The sequence below is a fragment of the Ruditapes philippinarum genome, unplaced genomic scaffold (assembly GCF_026571515.1).
Source record: "Ruditapes philippinarum isolate M1 unplaced genomic scaffold, ASM2657151v2 ctg3310_1_1_1_1, whole genome shotgun sequence".
In the NCBI taxonomy this organism is placed as follows: Eukaryota; Metazoa; Mollusca; class Bivalvia; order Venerida; family Veneridae; genus Ruditapes; species Ruditapes philippinarum.
In genome coordinates, this window is record NW_026861445.1 from 34750 (window position 1) to 52884 (window position 18135).

At 33.6% G+C, this 18135-nt stretch overlaps 1 protein-coding gene across 1 annotated transcript; it reads right to left on the reverse strand.

The window, feature by feature from the left end:
• Window positions 1-567: 567 nt before the first annotated feature.
• Window positions 568-10948, reverse strand: LOC132715633 (galectin-5-like). Its single transcript, XM_060698665.1, has 5 exons — window positions 10782-10948; window positions 6369-6422; window positions 5864-5949; window positions 4607-4814; window positions 568-1153 (listed from the first exon to the last, which is right to left on the reverse strand). Exons 1-5 carry the CDS (start codon window positions 10803-10805, stop codon window positions 1037-1039), a joined length of 489 nt encoding a protein of 162 aa, XP_060554648.1. The 5' UTR covers window positions 10806-10948; the 3' UTR covers window positions 568-1036.
• Window positions 10949-18135: the final 7187 nt, after the last annotated feature.

Consider the following 18135-nt stretch of genomic DNA (forward strand, 5'->3'; position numbering starts at 1 on the left):
ACATTTAGCGTCAAGGGGTTGCGACATTTAGCGGCAATCGATTTTTGTGCGACATATAGCGGCAACGTTGCGACATTTAGCGGTAGGCGATTGCGACATATAGCGTTGATTGCGACATATAGCGTCAGCGTTGCGACATTTAGCGTTAGTTGCGACATATAGCGGCGTTGCGACATATAGCGTTGCTACATGCTAGTTTTTTTTAAATACAAACTTTCACATTCTGGCTTAAAATCTAAATTTCTAACCGTGCTAGATAATGGTCAGCTGTATTGCGGTGGGAACATTACTGTCCTTTGGACCTTATTGTAGACGTTATATTGCGCTTTCCTTAAGAAAAATATTTCCTCTTTTAAAAAAAAACAGTTCTCAGTATGCTTTTAAAGCATCATGTGGAGATTTATAAGAAAAAAGGAAACACATGAATAGCATACAAGACTTATCTGTTTTAATTGCATAGTTTCTTTATTGCAGTTTTAATGATTCTATAGCAGAATGTGTTTTAAGGGTGTAATACAAAAATGTAAATACAAAGTGAAATAAATTGAGGAAATGACAATCGTGAGCTTATTTAAAGTTTCAAAGGCTTTATTTCAAATGATACTACGAGTATACAAATATATTTACATGACATTATAGAAATATTTGTGGTAAAGTGAATGACGAGTTATGTGAGCATGATCTTATACAAAAAGAGAATGATTACCAAAAATGTCCTTGCCCAATATAATGTTATTCTTTTGAATCCGTAAAAATTTCAAATAAATGATATGCAAACATTTTAGATTTAGATATATACAAAAGAGAAAGATAACCAGAAATGTTCTCGCCCAATATAATGTAATTCTTTTGAATTCATAAAAAGTTCAAACTAATGATATGATATGAATTCATATTAACCCTAGAAACATTTATGTTAAAAAATTACAATATTCACCCAAATATAACGCACAATTTGATTGTTACAACCACAAATAAAAATACGGTATACATATAGTCAACGATGATATAAAATGGTCATCATATAAATAAAGTTTCATCCTTGAATTCTTATCAATGAAATTTTCACATCTCCTCGGACACGCAGTAAGTTAACATTTTCCATTGGGAATCGATGACTGAACTCCAGAATATGCTGATTATTAACAGCAACCTGAAAATATATATAGCCGAAAGTAAATTTGATCTATATAAGAAAAAAACAGAACAATTTATGAATTTCCCTTTATTCTAATTATACTAAATGCGTAGTTACAGGAGGTATTATAGCTATAGTCAAATATTTGACTTTGCTTTGCGCCAAGTTTTACCAAGCACATTTTTTTTGTAAAACTTATCTTACAATTAATTTATCTAATCAAGCCAAGTCTTCATGTTTGTTTAATGTCATATAATGTTCAACCATTTGAGCGCTGTAACACCGCACTTTGGGATCAAACGCACTTTGGGGTCCGACCCCAGAGTGCGTTACGCACTTTGGGGTCCACTTTCGACCCCAAAGTGCGTTAAACAGGTACATATGCATTTTTTAACATCAGGCAAACGACCGCACTTTGGGGTCAGAGAAAATTAATGTTCATTATGTTTTAGATAATATGTTGTAGTCAAAGCCAATGGTAAACAAAAGTCAAGGTATCAAATAGACGCAAAACATGTGCCCTGAATTATAGTTGAATCAATAGGGATTTAAATGGTCTTGATTAGTACGTGAAGAACTTTCACCAAATAAATAACCAAATAAAGATTTTGTATCAATTATTAAGCAAAAAACATTTTTTTCTCAAATTTTCCATTTATTTTAAAAGAATGTACACCTTTCATTAACTCCATTGTTTTTAGCTAATTGCATCATTTTCCCGTTTTTTATTTACACATTTTATAGAAATATGATAGTCTTAGCATAGACAAAGGTATAAATTCTGGGTAATCTTAGTAAGACATTTCAGTAAAAATGTGCCTGATAATATGTTGAAATAGCCATTTATTTAGCTAAATGTGATACATTAGAAACTTGACTAGGTGTAGATGCGGCTTTAAGTAGTAGTCCGTACAGGCAGGACAATGAAGTAATTTTAGAGCGGAGCTTCAGAATAATGTAAAATTCTCACTGGGGTATAGAGGGGATTGTGGGGTATCGATCCCCCGAGGGTTAAAAATAACGTTTTAAAGGCCTATTATGCTTTTATTTATTTTTCTTAAAAGCTTTTATTTTGATGTTCTTCTATAGTATCCAAAAAATACACGTTGGCCAATTACCTGAACCATCTTTTTCATCTGTTGCTTTTTGGCAATGATGAGTACAGTTATAGTGAGTTAGTATTTTATATGGAAATCAAATACTACATTGTTTTGACTACTTTTATGACAAATAATTTCACATTTATCACTACTTTATTCAGGTAACAAGCATCTTACTTTTCTCTGATACCATTACACTAACATTTTAAAATTCATGTTTGCTCTTTCTGAAGAAGTATGTAAGATTTCCCATTAAAAAACCTCTGGCGAACGGTTGTTACGGACCTTACAAAAACCCTTAAGTTTGTTGATAAGCTTAATAATGTATTTGTAAAAATCACTATTTATAGTCCGATCGAAAAAAAAACTTGATATTTCACTAGAACATTGCAATAGAGCATACTTATAGTTCTTCGGAAAAAAATATTAACTGCATGCATTTTATTTCATTCCCAACATATTTAAAATGGGGCACCAAAAATTATCAAGTAAATGACTGACAGAACGGGATATTTTAGCAGCATCTTTTAATTTTAGGAATACACAATTTCTGCACTAGAGTATTTTGAACGGTGGCATAAAAGTGACATTTGCAATATTTTTTTTGATACTTTTTTTTCGTACATATTTTTTGTTTGTCGTACATATTTTTTTTTAAGTTTTGAATACATACTTTTTTTTTAGTTTTGCATACATATTTTATTTTAGTTTTGCATACATATTTTATTTTCGTTTTTTTGTACATATTGTATTTTTGTTTTTTTCGTACATATTTGTACATGATCATTTGCTAAGTAGAGGTTTGGATAATTACGCCATTTTTAAAACACCATTTTCAAACACTTCGCCATCTGTAAATTACAGTACCCCATTTGCAAATGCCATTCATTTGCAAATGCCAACATTTTCATTTTTGGAGTTATCAAAAAAATAACAACACTTTCTAGTGTATATATAGTCCGCGGTAACCCAAAGAAAGGTTCTGCATATGGTCTCGATGTGGTTAACATTTGACATAAGGTGCATGAAAATCCTTCATTGGGTTTAGGAGATAATGAGCGGGCATGAAACCCAAGTCTTAACCCTTTGACCTATAGGTGTGACCCCGACCTTGAGCCGGCACACCTGGCATATAAGTTCTGCACATTATCTGGATGTGCTAAAGAATTGACCCAAGTTTCATAAAAATTCCTCAAAGCTTTAAGCATTTTTTCTAAATCAGTGGAATATAAGGACCTATTTAGATCTTTTATTGTGCATTATTGTAATACACCAGTCATTTGTAACCACCTTCCTTGCCCCCCTGGGGAGTGCGGGTTTTAAAAAAATCGTGTTTTGATGTTTGCGCTGTTCCGGGACATAAGGTAGGAATGTTATTATCTGAGTATCCCCCGCAGGGCGAAGATTTTACCAGTGGTCGGCTTGGTTTATAGTCAATGCCCCCCTCCCCGCTATTCTCAGGGGGTGGGGTTGAGTGGTGCATATTCATGGAATAATAACTGATCACCAATTAACAGCCCTTTCCAAATAGACACTAATATAATAGTATATAATAATAAAAAAAACAATAATTATATAAAATACATATAATTTTAAAAAATGGGCCGAAACCAGACTTGCGCGGCCGAAAACGACAGGGCCGATTCCAAAAATGGGTCGAAATTTGACCAAACAAACCACTGCGCTAGTTTTATACTCAACTATGGACTGTTATGAGATTTAAAGGCTGTTTTGATTGGCTAAGATATGTACGAAAAGCAAAAACAAAATATGTACGAAAAACTAAAATAAAATTTGTATGCAAAACTAAAAAAAATGCAAATGTCACTTTTATGCCACCGTAATTTTGTTATATGAACACAATTTTTAGATTTTCAAGTGGTAAATTAATGAAACTTTTATCACTTAAGCTTCATCAAAGTATTGACCGCCATCTTGAACTCCACCTCAAATATTTCAATGTCGCAGATCGAAAATAAGTCAAAACTCAGTATTTAAGCAGAACTCAGATGACACCTTTAGACCTCGGGAACCCAAAGTGCGTTGATAGGTAGCATATTAACGCACTTTGGGGTCAATTTCTCGATTTTGTACACAAAGTGCGTTTGACCCCAAAGTGCGGTGTTACAGAGCGCTTGTGGCAATAATTATAGATATATGACACCGGTATTGAGCCATGTCTGTGTGCACATCAATGTAATTTAACTAGGTTCTTTACTGTTCTCTACTCTGGCTAGAATTTAAGATATCTTTCCAAATCTAAAGCACATGGTACCCATTTAAGAAACCTAACATAGTAAAAGTTATAATAATAATTTTATCCAATATCATAAATCAATTACATTTCGGAATTTTTTATCAATCATACCTTGTAACCGGATTGGTCAACAAGAAGAACAAGTTCAAAAGCCTTCCCAGGGGCAAACGGGAATGGGCAACTCAAGGTCTTCTCAGCTTCGCCAAACTTCCCGTCGATTTTTGCATTCCGTATAATGACGTTTGAATCATTATCAAAATTAAAACGAACGTCAAAGTGGAAAGCATTCTCTTTTCCGCTTTTTAAATTGATGGAAAATCTAAAAATAAATAAATAAATAAAAAAAATCAAGTTTAATTAGGTTTTAAAAACCGGTAGTTCTTTTTGTGCTTTGTTTTAATGTTAAAGCAAAAAAAATTCGTAAGCAAATTCGATAATTGATTTTAAATACAAAAAAATTATTAAAGCTACTATCCTACACATTGTAGTTTGGGCGTTATTGAAATAAGATGTCATAAAAATAAAATTTCACCACAGACTCGTCCATTTATATGGAACTAGATGATAAATACATGCCTTGTCCGACGAAAATACAATTAAGTGAAGTGTTTGCAATGTTTTTTTTTTATAAATGTTTACATAAATTATAAAAACATCCGTTAACTGGTTGCAAGTAGATCAGCTGGTTGCGGGTAGAACAATTGTGCACTTGGTAAGTTTTTATATCCTGTAATTGATGGCTGCACAATATAGCATAGAAAATTATGTCTATAAAAAGACATAAAAAGAAGATAATATCTTGGTTATATATGGTTTAAAACTGGCATTTATATGTTCAGGTCAAATTGACCTGCATCAAGATGTCCTACTTGGCTGTGATTATAGGGGTGTTTATGAAACATAACAACCGTTAGATCACAGTTATCTCAAGGAAACTGCAAATTTTACTTCTATGCATATTTGATAACTGTTAACAAGACGAAAGTAGCTTTAAAATTATATAAATATAAAGAGTTATCTTCATACTTTGAATCAAACTATAAATATTCTTTCTATAAACGTAAACAAAATATCAACTGAAAATCGTTTCTATAAGTACGAGTACATTATTTTATCAGCCTTTACGTTTTTTGCAGCATGACTTTTCAGTGACATGTATATTTCAACAGTAACACTCTATTTCGCAAGACAAATTCTCCCTGGAATGGCGCCTGAGCAAAACACTTTACAAGATATAAATATTGAACTTAGACATATTAAATGCAATTATCAATTGGTTTGATTCCTTCGAGGATTTAAAGATATATTTACATAAATGATGTTTATATTGTTCTAAGAAATGAAATGTTTTGAATAAATTGTTTATACCTTGGGCAGTCGGGATTTGGTGTTCCGTTGATGAACAACATTTTTCCGGGATAAAAACTTCCTATGTTCCGACCAAATGGTATGTCCTGTAAATTAAACAGGTGTAAACATAATTCACAGACACAGACCTGTTTTGTTTTATCAAATCAGCATTTGGAGGACAAATATTTTAGTTGTTATGAATAAGTGTTATTCTAGAAAGTTATTGTGGATTTACTTACTAGTATATGATCAATAGTGATATATGTGCAATGTGAAACTGCATAATTTTATATTTATATGAAAGAAACAACGATATTAGTTCATCAATTCAACTATTAGAACAAGGTTATTTATTTATTAAAAATTTATTTTCATTAATTATCACAAAGTGATTTTCAGTTTAGGGCGAGTAGTATTTTAGACACATTGGTTCAATTATGAATCAGTTAAATTATCAACATGTATGCATGAATTAAGAAGTTATATTTAGAGGAAATCCTTAAGTCATGCAAAAAGTACGTACAGGATTATATATCTTAAGACCACATAAACCTTGACAGCTGGTCTCACCTGGATACTGCAATAAAATAAAGAATTACGAAAATCAAACTATTTTATATAACAAAGACATTCCAATAGAAATTACATATGGACCAGAATTAAAACAAGCAAAGCATGGAAGGAAGGAAGGAAGGAAGGAAGTGTAAAGTCTGTTATCTTTTTCAATGTCAAACACATACAAATTAATCAAGAACAAAGCATATCAAAAATATTTGGTTTTGTGTGTTGAAAAATGATTGATCCTTAATGTACTTAAATAACATTATATAGAATAAAGATATGGGCATCGGAATGATTTTTTGCTATTTTTATATTTCCAGTCAAATATTATACACTTAACAAATCTTATAAGTGTGCATGTATAAATGGTGTCATAAATTATATGTGTCAATTTTGGTAAGATCCTGCTGAAATTTTCAATAAATACAGTTGAGAGACATGATAAATATTCCAATTATTAAATTTCACAAAAAACACAAATTTGATGAACATGCCGAATAAATGTGCTATTGCGTTATAAGCAATGTCACAAATTAAATGTATCATTGAAAATTATTCTACTATTGTATGCCTGTCCTGACTGTTGATTACAACCTGACAGCTTTGTCGTATGGATGTGAACCAATATTTTTCATTATATTGGAGTTTATTTATTCACTATTGGACAATTTTCGCATATTTGTAGGCGATAGTTTGTGGCATTGCACCAAACTTCTTACGAGGGTGTTCATTTCGCCCCGTATAGCTTCTATTACATTTAAGTGTAGCTAGAAATTGTGGTGATATTCCATTAGGTTGATGTTGTTTATAAAATGTAATCAGAAAGATTCTTGGCGCTTTGGACGTGTGTAGCTGTTATATGACATCCTGTAGAAACTGCAATCATATGTTGTTCTTTAGACATTGATAAAATCTCAGTATAGTATAGTATGAGGTTCATCATATTGGTGGTGATTGGCACAGGGATAACCGTTAATGAACATAAGTGACAAGTGTTACAGTCTTCCTGAACCTCCCTGTGCAGTGCAACAATGGCCCCGTAACGAACCAAGATTTCTTAAAACTAAAATCTACCACAAACTTATTTACAACTATAAATCAGACTGCAGTGTTGCTTTGAAAGCCAAGGTAGGCATACGTTGATTTAGAATAAAAATCACAGATGTGATTATTTTGCGACATTTACGCACCATCACATTTATTGGGCATGTGTGTTGAATTTGTGTTTGTTATGAAATTAAATAACTGGAATATCGTACCATGTCTCTCAACTGTATTTGTGAAATATTTCAGCATGATACGGTCAATATTGACTCACATTGTAAGATATTTATACATGCACACTTACAATATTTGTTAAGTGTATATTCAGGTTTTATATACTCAGACACAATGCCTGACAATCGTTAACATCAGACTTGATCAAGGAATATTACATTGCTCAACTAATTAGTTATACAGCATTCGACCAAATCTACCCCTTTATGGTATTTTTATGAACATATGTACGATTTTTACTATCATTTTAGTTACATTATGTGCGGCGGTCGAAAATAATGCCCAGATGACTCTAAAAACGTTAAGAATAAGGTACAGTTCAACATGTAATGTCGAAGATTATTGTTATAAATTAAATATCCGTTTCCATAAATTTGCATGATTTATAATTTTATATCGTCTTTTCAATTAATTTTTTCAATGCTATTATTTCATGTAACTCTTATGTTCTTGTTACCAGATATAGTTTACATATCGTATAGATTTGTAACATCTAAATTAAGAAATATGATTAACATTGTAGGCTATGAACACATGTTGTCGTGTGGTCAATACTATACGACAACAAGAATTGTGACACATTGTCAGAAAACAATTTACGTAATGTGGTGGAAAGAGTGTAAGATATATCGACGTATTGAATTACAAAGTCTGAAAAAGACGAATCCCCTGAGAGCAACAAAAACAGCTTTGTCAAAAAAAATTCGAAAATTGTTTTAAATTGTGATTTTTGTTCTTGTCACCAGCTACTGCAGTTTTATCCTTGGCCCACAGAACATTCGCTTATATGTAAAAATAGGTCGGGAGCAAGGGTGATCCCTCGGAAGAAAATCACAACAAATTTACATGAAAATTGCACACTCGGTTTTATTGAGTCTGCATATGAGGGATAATGAAAGAGTGCAACACCCCCCTAGCACCGGCCTGAGCAATACTCAATTTTCAATACTTAAAAGTACTGGAATCAATGATTCCGAAGGACCAGAAAAATTAAACAACACTGAAGTGAAAAAGTGCAACATTCTTCACGCCCCCTAGCACCGGCTTGAGCGGTACTCAATTTTCAAAGTCTAAAGTGTTGGAATCAATGATTCCTAAGGACCAGAAAAATATAACAACACTGAATTTAAGTAAAAGTATGAATAAAGAACGTATATTAGGATTGTCCATAAAATATAATCACGAGGATCAAACTAAGCTCTACATAATTATGTATAAACATGACTAACTGATCATGTCTCCACAAATATCAATTTCTTTTCCAGCCAACAGCTGCTTGGATTAGTATTACAAATTTACACATTTGCGCATCGATTCTAATCGCATGGATGATTTACATTCTATATTCCTTAAGTACCCATTATAAAAAATTATAGAGGAAAAACAACAACATATGTTACAGCTTACTCATCTTGTGAGAATGCGCAAATCATGTTGATATGAGTTTTTTAAATGCTTTTCCTGAATACTACACTTGACTACAAGTCTTATATTAACTTTGCTGCCTGTTCTGTGTTAAAAAAGCAATCAATGGAAATTGTTTCTTCAATTCAGACTTTCGAAAATTTCGAAAGAAAAAGAGTATTTCTTTGCTACATGAATAAAGTAGATTTACACTTCGAAGACGCAGCTTTGGCGGTATGACGGGTGTATGCTCAAAACAAACAGCTCCCTACTGGTCAGTGCAATTTGATTGAACTGGGTTCCTTTGGTTATTCAATGTTTCAAATTATACCAAGATAATAAACAATTTCTAAGTTATTACACGGAAATTAAGGAATTAAAGGAATTTCCATGCTTGACATCATTGGTGCTTTAGGAACCTCGACGTTTTGCTATCATGTCTATATTACATAAAGGTTTATGATGCGTATAGAAAATGACAGATAATATTCAGAGGCCTCGTAACATATGTCTGTAATAGTTCATACAGTTTCAACAAATAGTATTCACATTTATTACATGCCTTTCGGTGGTTTATAGAAATATATCAGTGATATAAAACTGGTAATTTCACTGTTTTGAATTTAAGCCCCTCACGTTGTTTCAGTGAAATACCAGCGTGCACAGTACTAGGTACCAACTTAATGACGTGACGTCGTAAATGACGTCACGTTGTATTATTATTTGGCGCGCTTTTCATTCAATATTAGGTTTAATGTCTTTTTAAAACGTTTCTTTGCATGTAATAAAAAGAAAATTTGTTTAGTTTAGTGTAAGATCGAAATATATTTCACCTTGTGAACCCCAAAAGTTTATATTTCACTCGTGGCTGCGCCACTCGTGAAATAAACCTTTTGGTGCTCACTCCGTGAAATATATTCCGATCTTACACTGAACTAAACAAATATCCTCTATTTATTTTATGTAAGAAAATGTTGATAAAAGAAATCGCTATTATGTTGTTGTTGTTGTTTTCATTGATTGAATCACATATAATAACATATTAAGTAAAATTGTTGGTGAAGCCGATGTTTACGATTGTTTGAGTCATGTTGTCCATTATTACTAGATTTTTACAGAAAAAAAACAATTCCCTGTCAATTACTTTAATACGACAAAGGAAATAACGTCGAGTTTGTCATAATATATGAGAAGAAAAATATAAAGTAAGCAGGTAAAATTTAGAGCAACGAAAGCTGCCAAACAATTTGTTAAAGAACATAAAGTAATATTTAACTGGGATGTATTATTTTCTCTTTTCTTTTCAAAAGGTTCTATTGTCCTATCATGCGATTTTTTTAAACATGCACTCTAAGTGACAAGAATGTATATGTAATAAATTATATGAATTACCTCAGATCATATAACACACAATACAAAATAAAAGACTACATACAGAAGTGTAAAAAGACGAAATCAAATTTGAAGTTGCTTCTACAAAATGTATCAAAAAATTTAAAAAAAATCGCATTTTTACAATGCAAATCATCGTGCCATCTAAATAATTAATAGAATTAACGAGAATATATTCAATGCAGAAATTACATGTATTTACATAAAGTGAAGATTATTTCAAATTCTTTCAATATCTGATATACTTTAGACATTAGCATTTAGTCATATAATAATTTATAAGAAGTGATATATATCTTACCGGAACATGTATAATATTCGACATCGTCACTTTCAAAACAAGTTTTCTCTCCTGCCTGCTTGGTTAATGTACAGCGTTAAGTTGGTCTAACAATCAGTAGAGAGTAGATTATATATGTATATTTCCAATAAAGCACCGCCCAGAACGTGTCACATACCATACATCCATATTTAGATGTGAGTCTGTATCATGGAATCGTAAATCATAACTAAATTTAGATATTTTCACGTGCACATCTGTCATTCTGATGAAATTATACATATTACTTTAGATATTTTGATTGATTTATTTTATGTAAAGGAAGTCATTGGTACGGCGGCACAAAAGTGACATACGTGTGTTTTTATTTAACTCGTGCGCACGAGATACTATGTCGAGTTACTAAATCGAGGCCACGAGAAAGTAAAGTCGTGGGAACGAGATACTATGTCGTGGCCACGAGTAACTAAATCGTGGCCACGAGATAGTTAAGTCGTGGGAACGAGATATTATGTTGTGGCCATGAAATAATTAAGTCGTGGCCACGAAATAATTAAGTCGTGGCCACGAGTTACTAGTAAGTCGTGGGAACAAGATACTATGTCGTGGTCACGAGTTACTAAGTCGTGGCCACGAGATATTTAAGTCGTGAGAACAAATGCTATCGATACTTTTATTAATTACCTGAAGCAATTCCATAAAGAATGACACATGAAAAACCGAAAATGGTTCGGTGAACAATCACTGATCAATGCTTTTACCATGGTCCCGAAGTTTCTAGGAAGTGTCGTCGTGAACATAAAGGATGGTTCCTGATAATCGGGAAAGCTCCCGGGAACCATCTTCGATGAATTACAGCTTCCCTTTGCCGAACCTTCATCACTGTAAATTACTGATATCACTGCAAATTAAAGGATGCACACATTAACCACGACGGGTGCCCCAGGGAACGGTAATGTTGAGGGTGTGTGTAAAACTGTATCTAACTATGACCGAGTTATAGAAAGTGCAAGAAAACATTGAAAACTCTATTTAAACTAAAAAAATGGAACCATTTTGTTTGACCTGTTAGTCTTTTCATATTAGGACAATTTAGATTTGGTCACAACATTTGCATTCTAAAAGCCTGCAGCATAACAAGGCAAATTGTAATATTTTCAAAGATTGTTCCTTTATGGAGTTAACGGTACCAATTCAGCAGTTGTATTTATAACTATACATACATTTAGAGCGTGCACTTCCGTTAACTTGGTCATGATAAGATCAAGTCATTCAGCACAAAAGGAAGACAGTAATTTTTAATATTTTAAAAAAATTCTACGAAAATTCGGGATTACGATCTCCAGATCGGAATGTTCGTGTGACTTAAAACGTTATTTTAAAAAGGTGACATATACCAACCCAGCCCTACTGTTTTAAAACGGACTTTTCCTGCTTTGCATAGGCAAAAATCTTAGATGGGTAGATAATTACATAAACCAATTAACAGTTGGCAATAGGCAGTGAGTGAGCAATAGTATGTCGTAATGGAATTCCGTAGTTCAGGCAGCTCGGGTACGGCGAAGGCGTATAACATTACACTTAGACAGCACCGGTAAGCCAACTAGTATTTAAGGAAAGCAAGCAGACGGCTTTGAGAGGCGACTCCGTCAGATTTATTACATAATCAGCAATACATATAAATAAATCAATTTGCATATCCCATACCATATTCCGTAACAAGTAAATGGTTTCCTGCGGGGAAATTTATAGTGATTTAAAGATATTTCATTTAACTATTTTCAACATTGTTTAGGGAAAAAATAGAAAAAAATTAACGTTTGTATCAGGAATATAGTTGACAATAATCGATCAATAGAAGAAGGTCTTTGGTCTTGGTCGAAAATAAAACAAAATTTCTGTTTAAGAAAATGATCAAATACCATTGTATGAATAATTCCGTGCAAAATAAAAACACACAAGATTACGCAGAAAATATCTCTATCTATTATGGCAGATGCCACAAACGAATGTTTTAATTCTGTGGATTTTCACTATAAACAATTTATTGTTTGTAAAATTTCAGATAGATATTAAAGAAACATTGATAATTTTCAAACACATCATGCAAGTTTTTCCACCTTAAACGGTAAAATAATAGTAGAAAATTAGAAATATCACGTTATAGTGTTATGTTCTTAGTTAGGTGTAATTCGGACTAATTCCCTAGCATTGTGTACACCGGTCATTTAAGAGACCGGTGTGCCCTAGAGGTTAATCCGTAACGTACCGGGAAACGGTATTTAGCTAGGTTTTCGAATAGGTCAAATAACCAATCATGTACGGTTTACAGATCACATGCTCCTCCATGTACCGAAAACAGGTCACGTGCTCCTCCATGCCTCAAAAATAAAACGCGTACCAATACCCTGCGGGCTCCGGCCCGCAGGGAATAAAGTTTTGAAGCTGAAAACAAGTTTGCATTTGTGAAAAATGCTTTCACCGCATTTTATAATACAACACTAAATAGTAGTGTAGGAACAGAAGATTTTTATTTGTTTCTATACATTTGAATTTTTCCATAATGCAGTTGAGCCAGTGAATTTGGTGGTCAAGGTCATATTTCACATGACCTAAATTTCGTGACTGTACATCAAAGGACAAGATAGTAGGTCACATCATCAAAATCTAGGTCAGCTGATATCAAAGCTCAATTTTACATTTAAAATTGTGCACAAGGTTCAAAACATGTCAAAATCTAGGTCAGCTGATATTAAAATTCAATTTTACATCTCAAACTGTGCACACATCCATATTTCATGGCTGTACATCAAAGGACAAGAAAATAGGTCAATGTCCCCTTGGGAAGAGCAAAATTTTAACTCAAGGGTTAAATTCAAACAATCTTGATACAGGTCCACCAGGTAGTATTTCATGTCAAATATCTAAGCTCTAGCTTTCTCCTATTCAGAAAACATTTGTTTTAGTTTCTGTTTTTACTATAGTATGTACATAATGAAAATTAACGACCCCTGGGGTGGGGCCAATTTTAAACCCAGGGCTATATTTTAAACGATATTGGTAGAGGTCCCCTACGCAATGTTTCATGCAAAATATCTAACCTCTAGCCTTTGTCAATTGAGAAAAGAAGATTTTTTAAGTTTTTACTATATACATGTAAGGAAAACCTACGACCCCCCGGGGCAGGGCCAATTTTTCCACCAGAGGCAAAATTTGAACAACTTTGGTAAAGGACCTATAGATGATTCTATATACCAATTAATATCAAAGCTCTAAGCCTTGTACCTTCAGGCAAGACGATTTTATAAAATATTTACTATATATGTACATAGTAAAAATCAATGAACCCCGGGGTGGGGCAAATTTTGACCCAAGGGCTGTAATTTGAAAAATCTTGGTAGAGGTCCACTACACTATGTTTCATAACTCTAGCCTTTGTAAATTCAGAGAAGAAGATTATTTCATTTTTTATTACATATATTTAAGGAAAACCCAGGGCGGGGCGGGGCGGGCTAATTTTGACACTAGAGGCAAAATTTGAACAACTTTGATAGGAGACCTGAAGATGATATCATATACCAAAAATCAAAGCTCTAGACTATGTACCTTCAGACAAGTAGATTTTTAAAGTTTCTACTATATGTATATAGTGAAAATCAATGAACCCCGGGGCGGGGCAAATTTTGACCCAAGGGCTGTAATTTGAAAAATCTTCGTAGAGGTCCACTACACAATGTTTCATGCAAAATATCTTACCTCTAGCCTTTGTAAATTTACACAATGTTTCATGAAAAATATCTTACCTCTAGCCTTTGTAAATTTAGAGATCAAGATTATTTAAGTTTTTACTACATATATTTAAGGAAAACCCAGGGTGGGGCAGGGCTAATTTTGACACTAGAGGCAAAATTTGAATAACTTTGATAGAAGAACTAAAGATGATATCATATACCAAAAATCAAAGCTCTAGATTTTGTACCTTCAGACAAGTAGATTTTTTAAAGTTTCTACTATATGTACATAATGAAAATCAATGACCCCCGGGACGGGCCAATTTTGACTTAGGGGCTTTAATTTGAACAATCTTGGTAGAGGTCTACCTGACAATGCCTTATGCAAAATATCTATGCTCTAGGCCTTGTTGATCATTACGCGAAGATTTTTTAAATTTATTCTTATAATTCCTTTTGGTTGCCATGGCAACCAGATTTCTGCATTCAGTCCAATTTTTTGAACAACTTTGGAAACCCTTTACCCAAGGATCAAACCTGCCAAGTTTGGTTGAAATTGGCCGCGATGGCATAAAAAAAATTTGTTAGCCAGATTAGCCAGGCGCGTAGCTAGCCTATAAAGAATGTTGATTCAAAATAATCTAGGGGGGTCAGGGGGCATGCCCCCCCCCCCCCCCCTGAAAATTTTGAAATAAATGGTGCAATTTGGTGCGTTTTGGGGCCTCCGGAGAGCTTTCTTGACCAACGAAAATCCATTTATTTTAGCATAAAAATGGAGATGAATAGCTTTACTTTCGTTTATTTCAACTAGTCTACATTTCACAGCAAGTCTAACTTGCGGCCTTTGCTGGCCGCAAACTCGTTAATGATAATATCAATATCTATTTCCATGTGTCTGTAGGCGTGCAACAGGGCTAGTCCAGACATCCGTTCTGTGAGCATCGTTGATCTCATGTAGTTTTTCAGGCGTCTCATGATACTAAACTGCCTCTCGTAATTAGTACAACTAGACAGGTGAAGATGTCTGGATACAGAGTCTTGTTCGTAGCCTTCAATGTGTCAGTATTTCAAAATTCACTGATTCAGGTTGGTTAGTTCAAAATGTTGTCAGTCTCGCTAGAATCGGTTCACAGACATGGTCAAACATGTCATTACTCAACCAACAGACCGAAACAAATACACACTAGGCATACATAGTAACATTTTAGTTATAATTACCTCTTTTCTATCGCTGATTCTGCTGATGACTTCTTTAAGAACTCGATGTAAACATTTGTTTACATTTCGAAAATACGGCACGTGCAAACTTCCGACTTTGAAGAGCTGCAAAGGCCGACAACTTTTCAAAAAAATACTACGGTATGGTGTTCGATTTAGGCTATATGATTTATAAAGTATTCAGTGTGGTAATTATCAGATCTGGCGAACGCGGCTGAATTTCAAACCACATTTTTTTACTAAAAAATTTTTTTTTGTCAAAATAATGTTGATTCAGCTGCGTACTCGCGTATAGGCAGCTACGCGCCTGTTAGCATATAAAGCTATTTTTATAATGTAATTTTACCATCTATGTTTAGGTTTGGAAGCATAACAATAGAAGTGATCAGACTGTAATATTATAATATACATGTATGCTGTATACGCACATGTTTTACTGGGGAAACATTGGCAACGAACCATCGCCACAAAAGCTATTCACATACAAGAATTTGTAACAGAGTTACCATATGTTTTATATGAAGCATAAAATTGTGCTATTTCAAAAGATTGAGGTATGGCTCTCAGGACTTTTAGTCCAAAATTATGATCAATGCTAGATCTGTAAATGCAATAATAAATTTTTTAAAGAAATAAAATGAAACACGGAATTTAAAAATCTATCATGTTAAGCTTTGACCTCTCAGTGTGACCTTGACCTTGGAGGTAGGGGTGCAGGTGTTGTGCATGACATATCGTCTTATTATTGTTACTATTTGTGCCAAGTATTTTCAAAATCCCTTGACCTATGAAGAAATTATAGATCGGACACAAAATATACCCTATTACAGACTATGTTAATCTTTGACCTCTAAGTGTGACCTTTGAGATAGGGACCCATGTTTTGCGTCTGACATATCGTCTTATTATTGTGATTATTTGTGCAAAGTATTTTTAAAATCCCTTGATCTATGAAAAAAGTATGGACTGGACACAAAATACACCCTATAACAGACTATGTAAATCTTTGACCTCTATGTGTGACCTTGACCTTGGAGGCAGGGATACAGGTGTTACGCATGACATATCATCTTATCATTGTGACTATTTTTGCCAAGTATTTTCAAAATCCCTTGATCTATGAAGAGGTTATATACGGGACACAAAATATACTCTATAACAGCATCTGTTAACCTTTGACCTCTAAGTGTGACCTTGACCTTGGAGGTAGGGGGGCAGGTGTTGTACTTGACATATCCTCTTATTATTGTGACAATTTGTGCCAAGTTATTTCAAAACCCGAAGAAGTTCTAGATAGGACACAAAGTATACCCTAAAACAAACTATGTTAATTTTTTACCTCTACGAGTCACCTTGAACTTTAAGGTAGGGATGCAGGTGATGCATATGACACATCCTCTTATTATAGTGACTATTTGTGGCAAGTATTTACAAAATCCTTTGATCTATGAAAAAGTTATGGACCGGACACAAAATATACTCTATAACAGACTATGTTGATCTTTGACCTCCAAGTGTGACCTTGACCTTGAAGGTAGGTGATCGGTTGTTGCGTATGACACATCGTCTCATTATTGTGGCAAGTATTTACAAAATCCCTTCAAAGATAAGAAAGTTATGGACCCGACACGACATATACCCTCAAATAGACAATGTTTACCTTGAATGAGCAAGTGCGTCCTTGACCCTGGAGGTATGGGTCTGGTTGTTGTGCATGACACATCGTCTTATTATAACAAACATTTGTGCCAAGTTATTTCAGATTCCTTTGATAAATGACAGAAGTGTGACGCACGGACAGACGGACGGACGTACTCACAAAATGGTACTTATGTGACTTTTCCTTTGATCTTTTTGGCCATTTTGAGTCACACAAGGCTTAAAAAAAGACACACAAGTAATCAAAGCACAGAAGGCGCTGAATTTGTTTGGGTATCAGAATGTCAGAAAGGTGAAGGTTGTGAGATTATAAAACAATTTATTTTTGTGCGACCAATGCTTTCCAGCGTTTTAATTGTAGTAGATTGGCTATAAGACTAATTACAACACTGATATTCGATCCAATGTTTATTTGACTTAAACAATTTGAAAAACAAGAAACATGGCAATGCCATGAAACCAGGTTTTCAATTATCACCATTGTAGATAAATATGTTGTATTTGAAATACAAATACAAGCAACAAACAATGTAACTATGTGCGATGTAAAACATGAATAATGTAGGAGGAATTGCCACAGAAGAAGTGTTCACTATATATTCTGTATAAGGAAAAAAAAACAAAGGGCCATAATTAGGTAAAAAATTATCCAATCACAAAACCCCGACAATATGCGCTAGGGCACTTGATGACAAATCTTCTGTAAAAGTTTGAACAAAATCCGTTGAGAAATGTAGGACTAGTTCAGCACAGAAGAATTTGTTCAC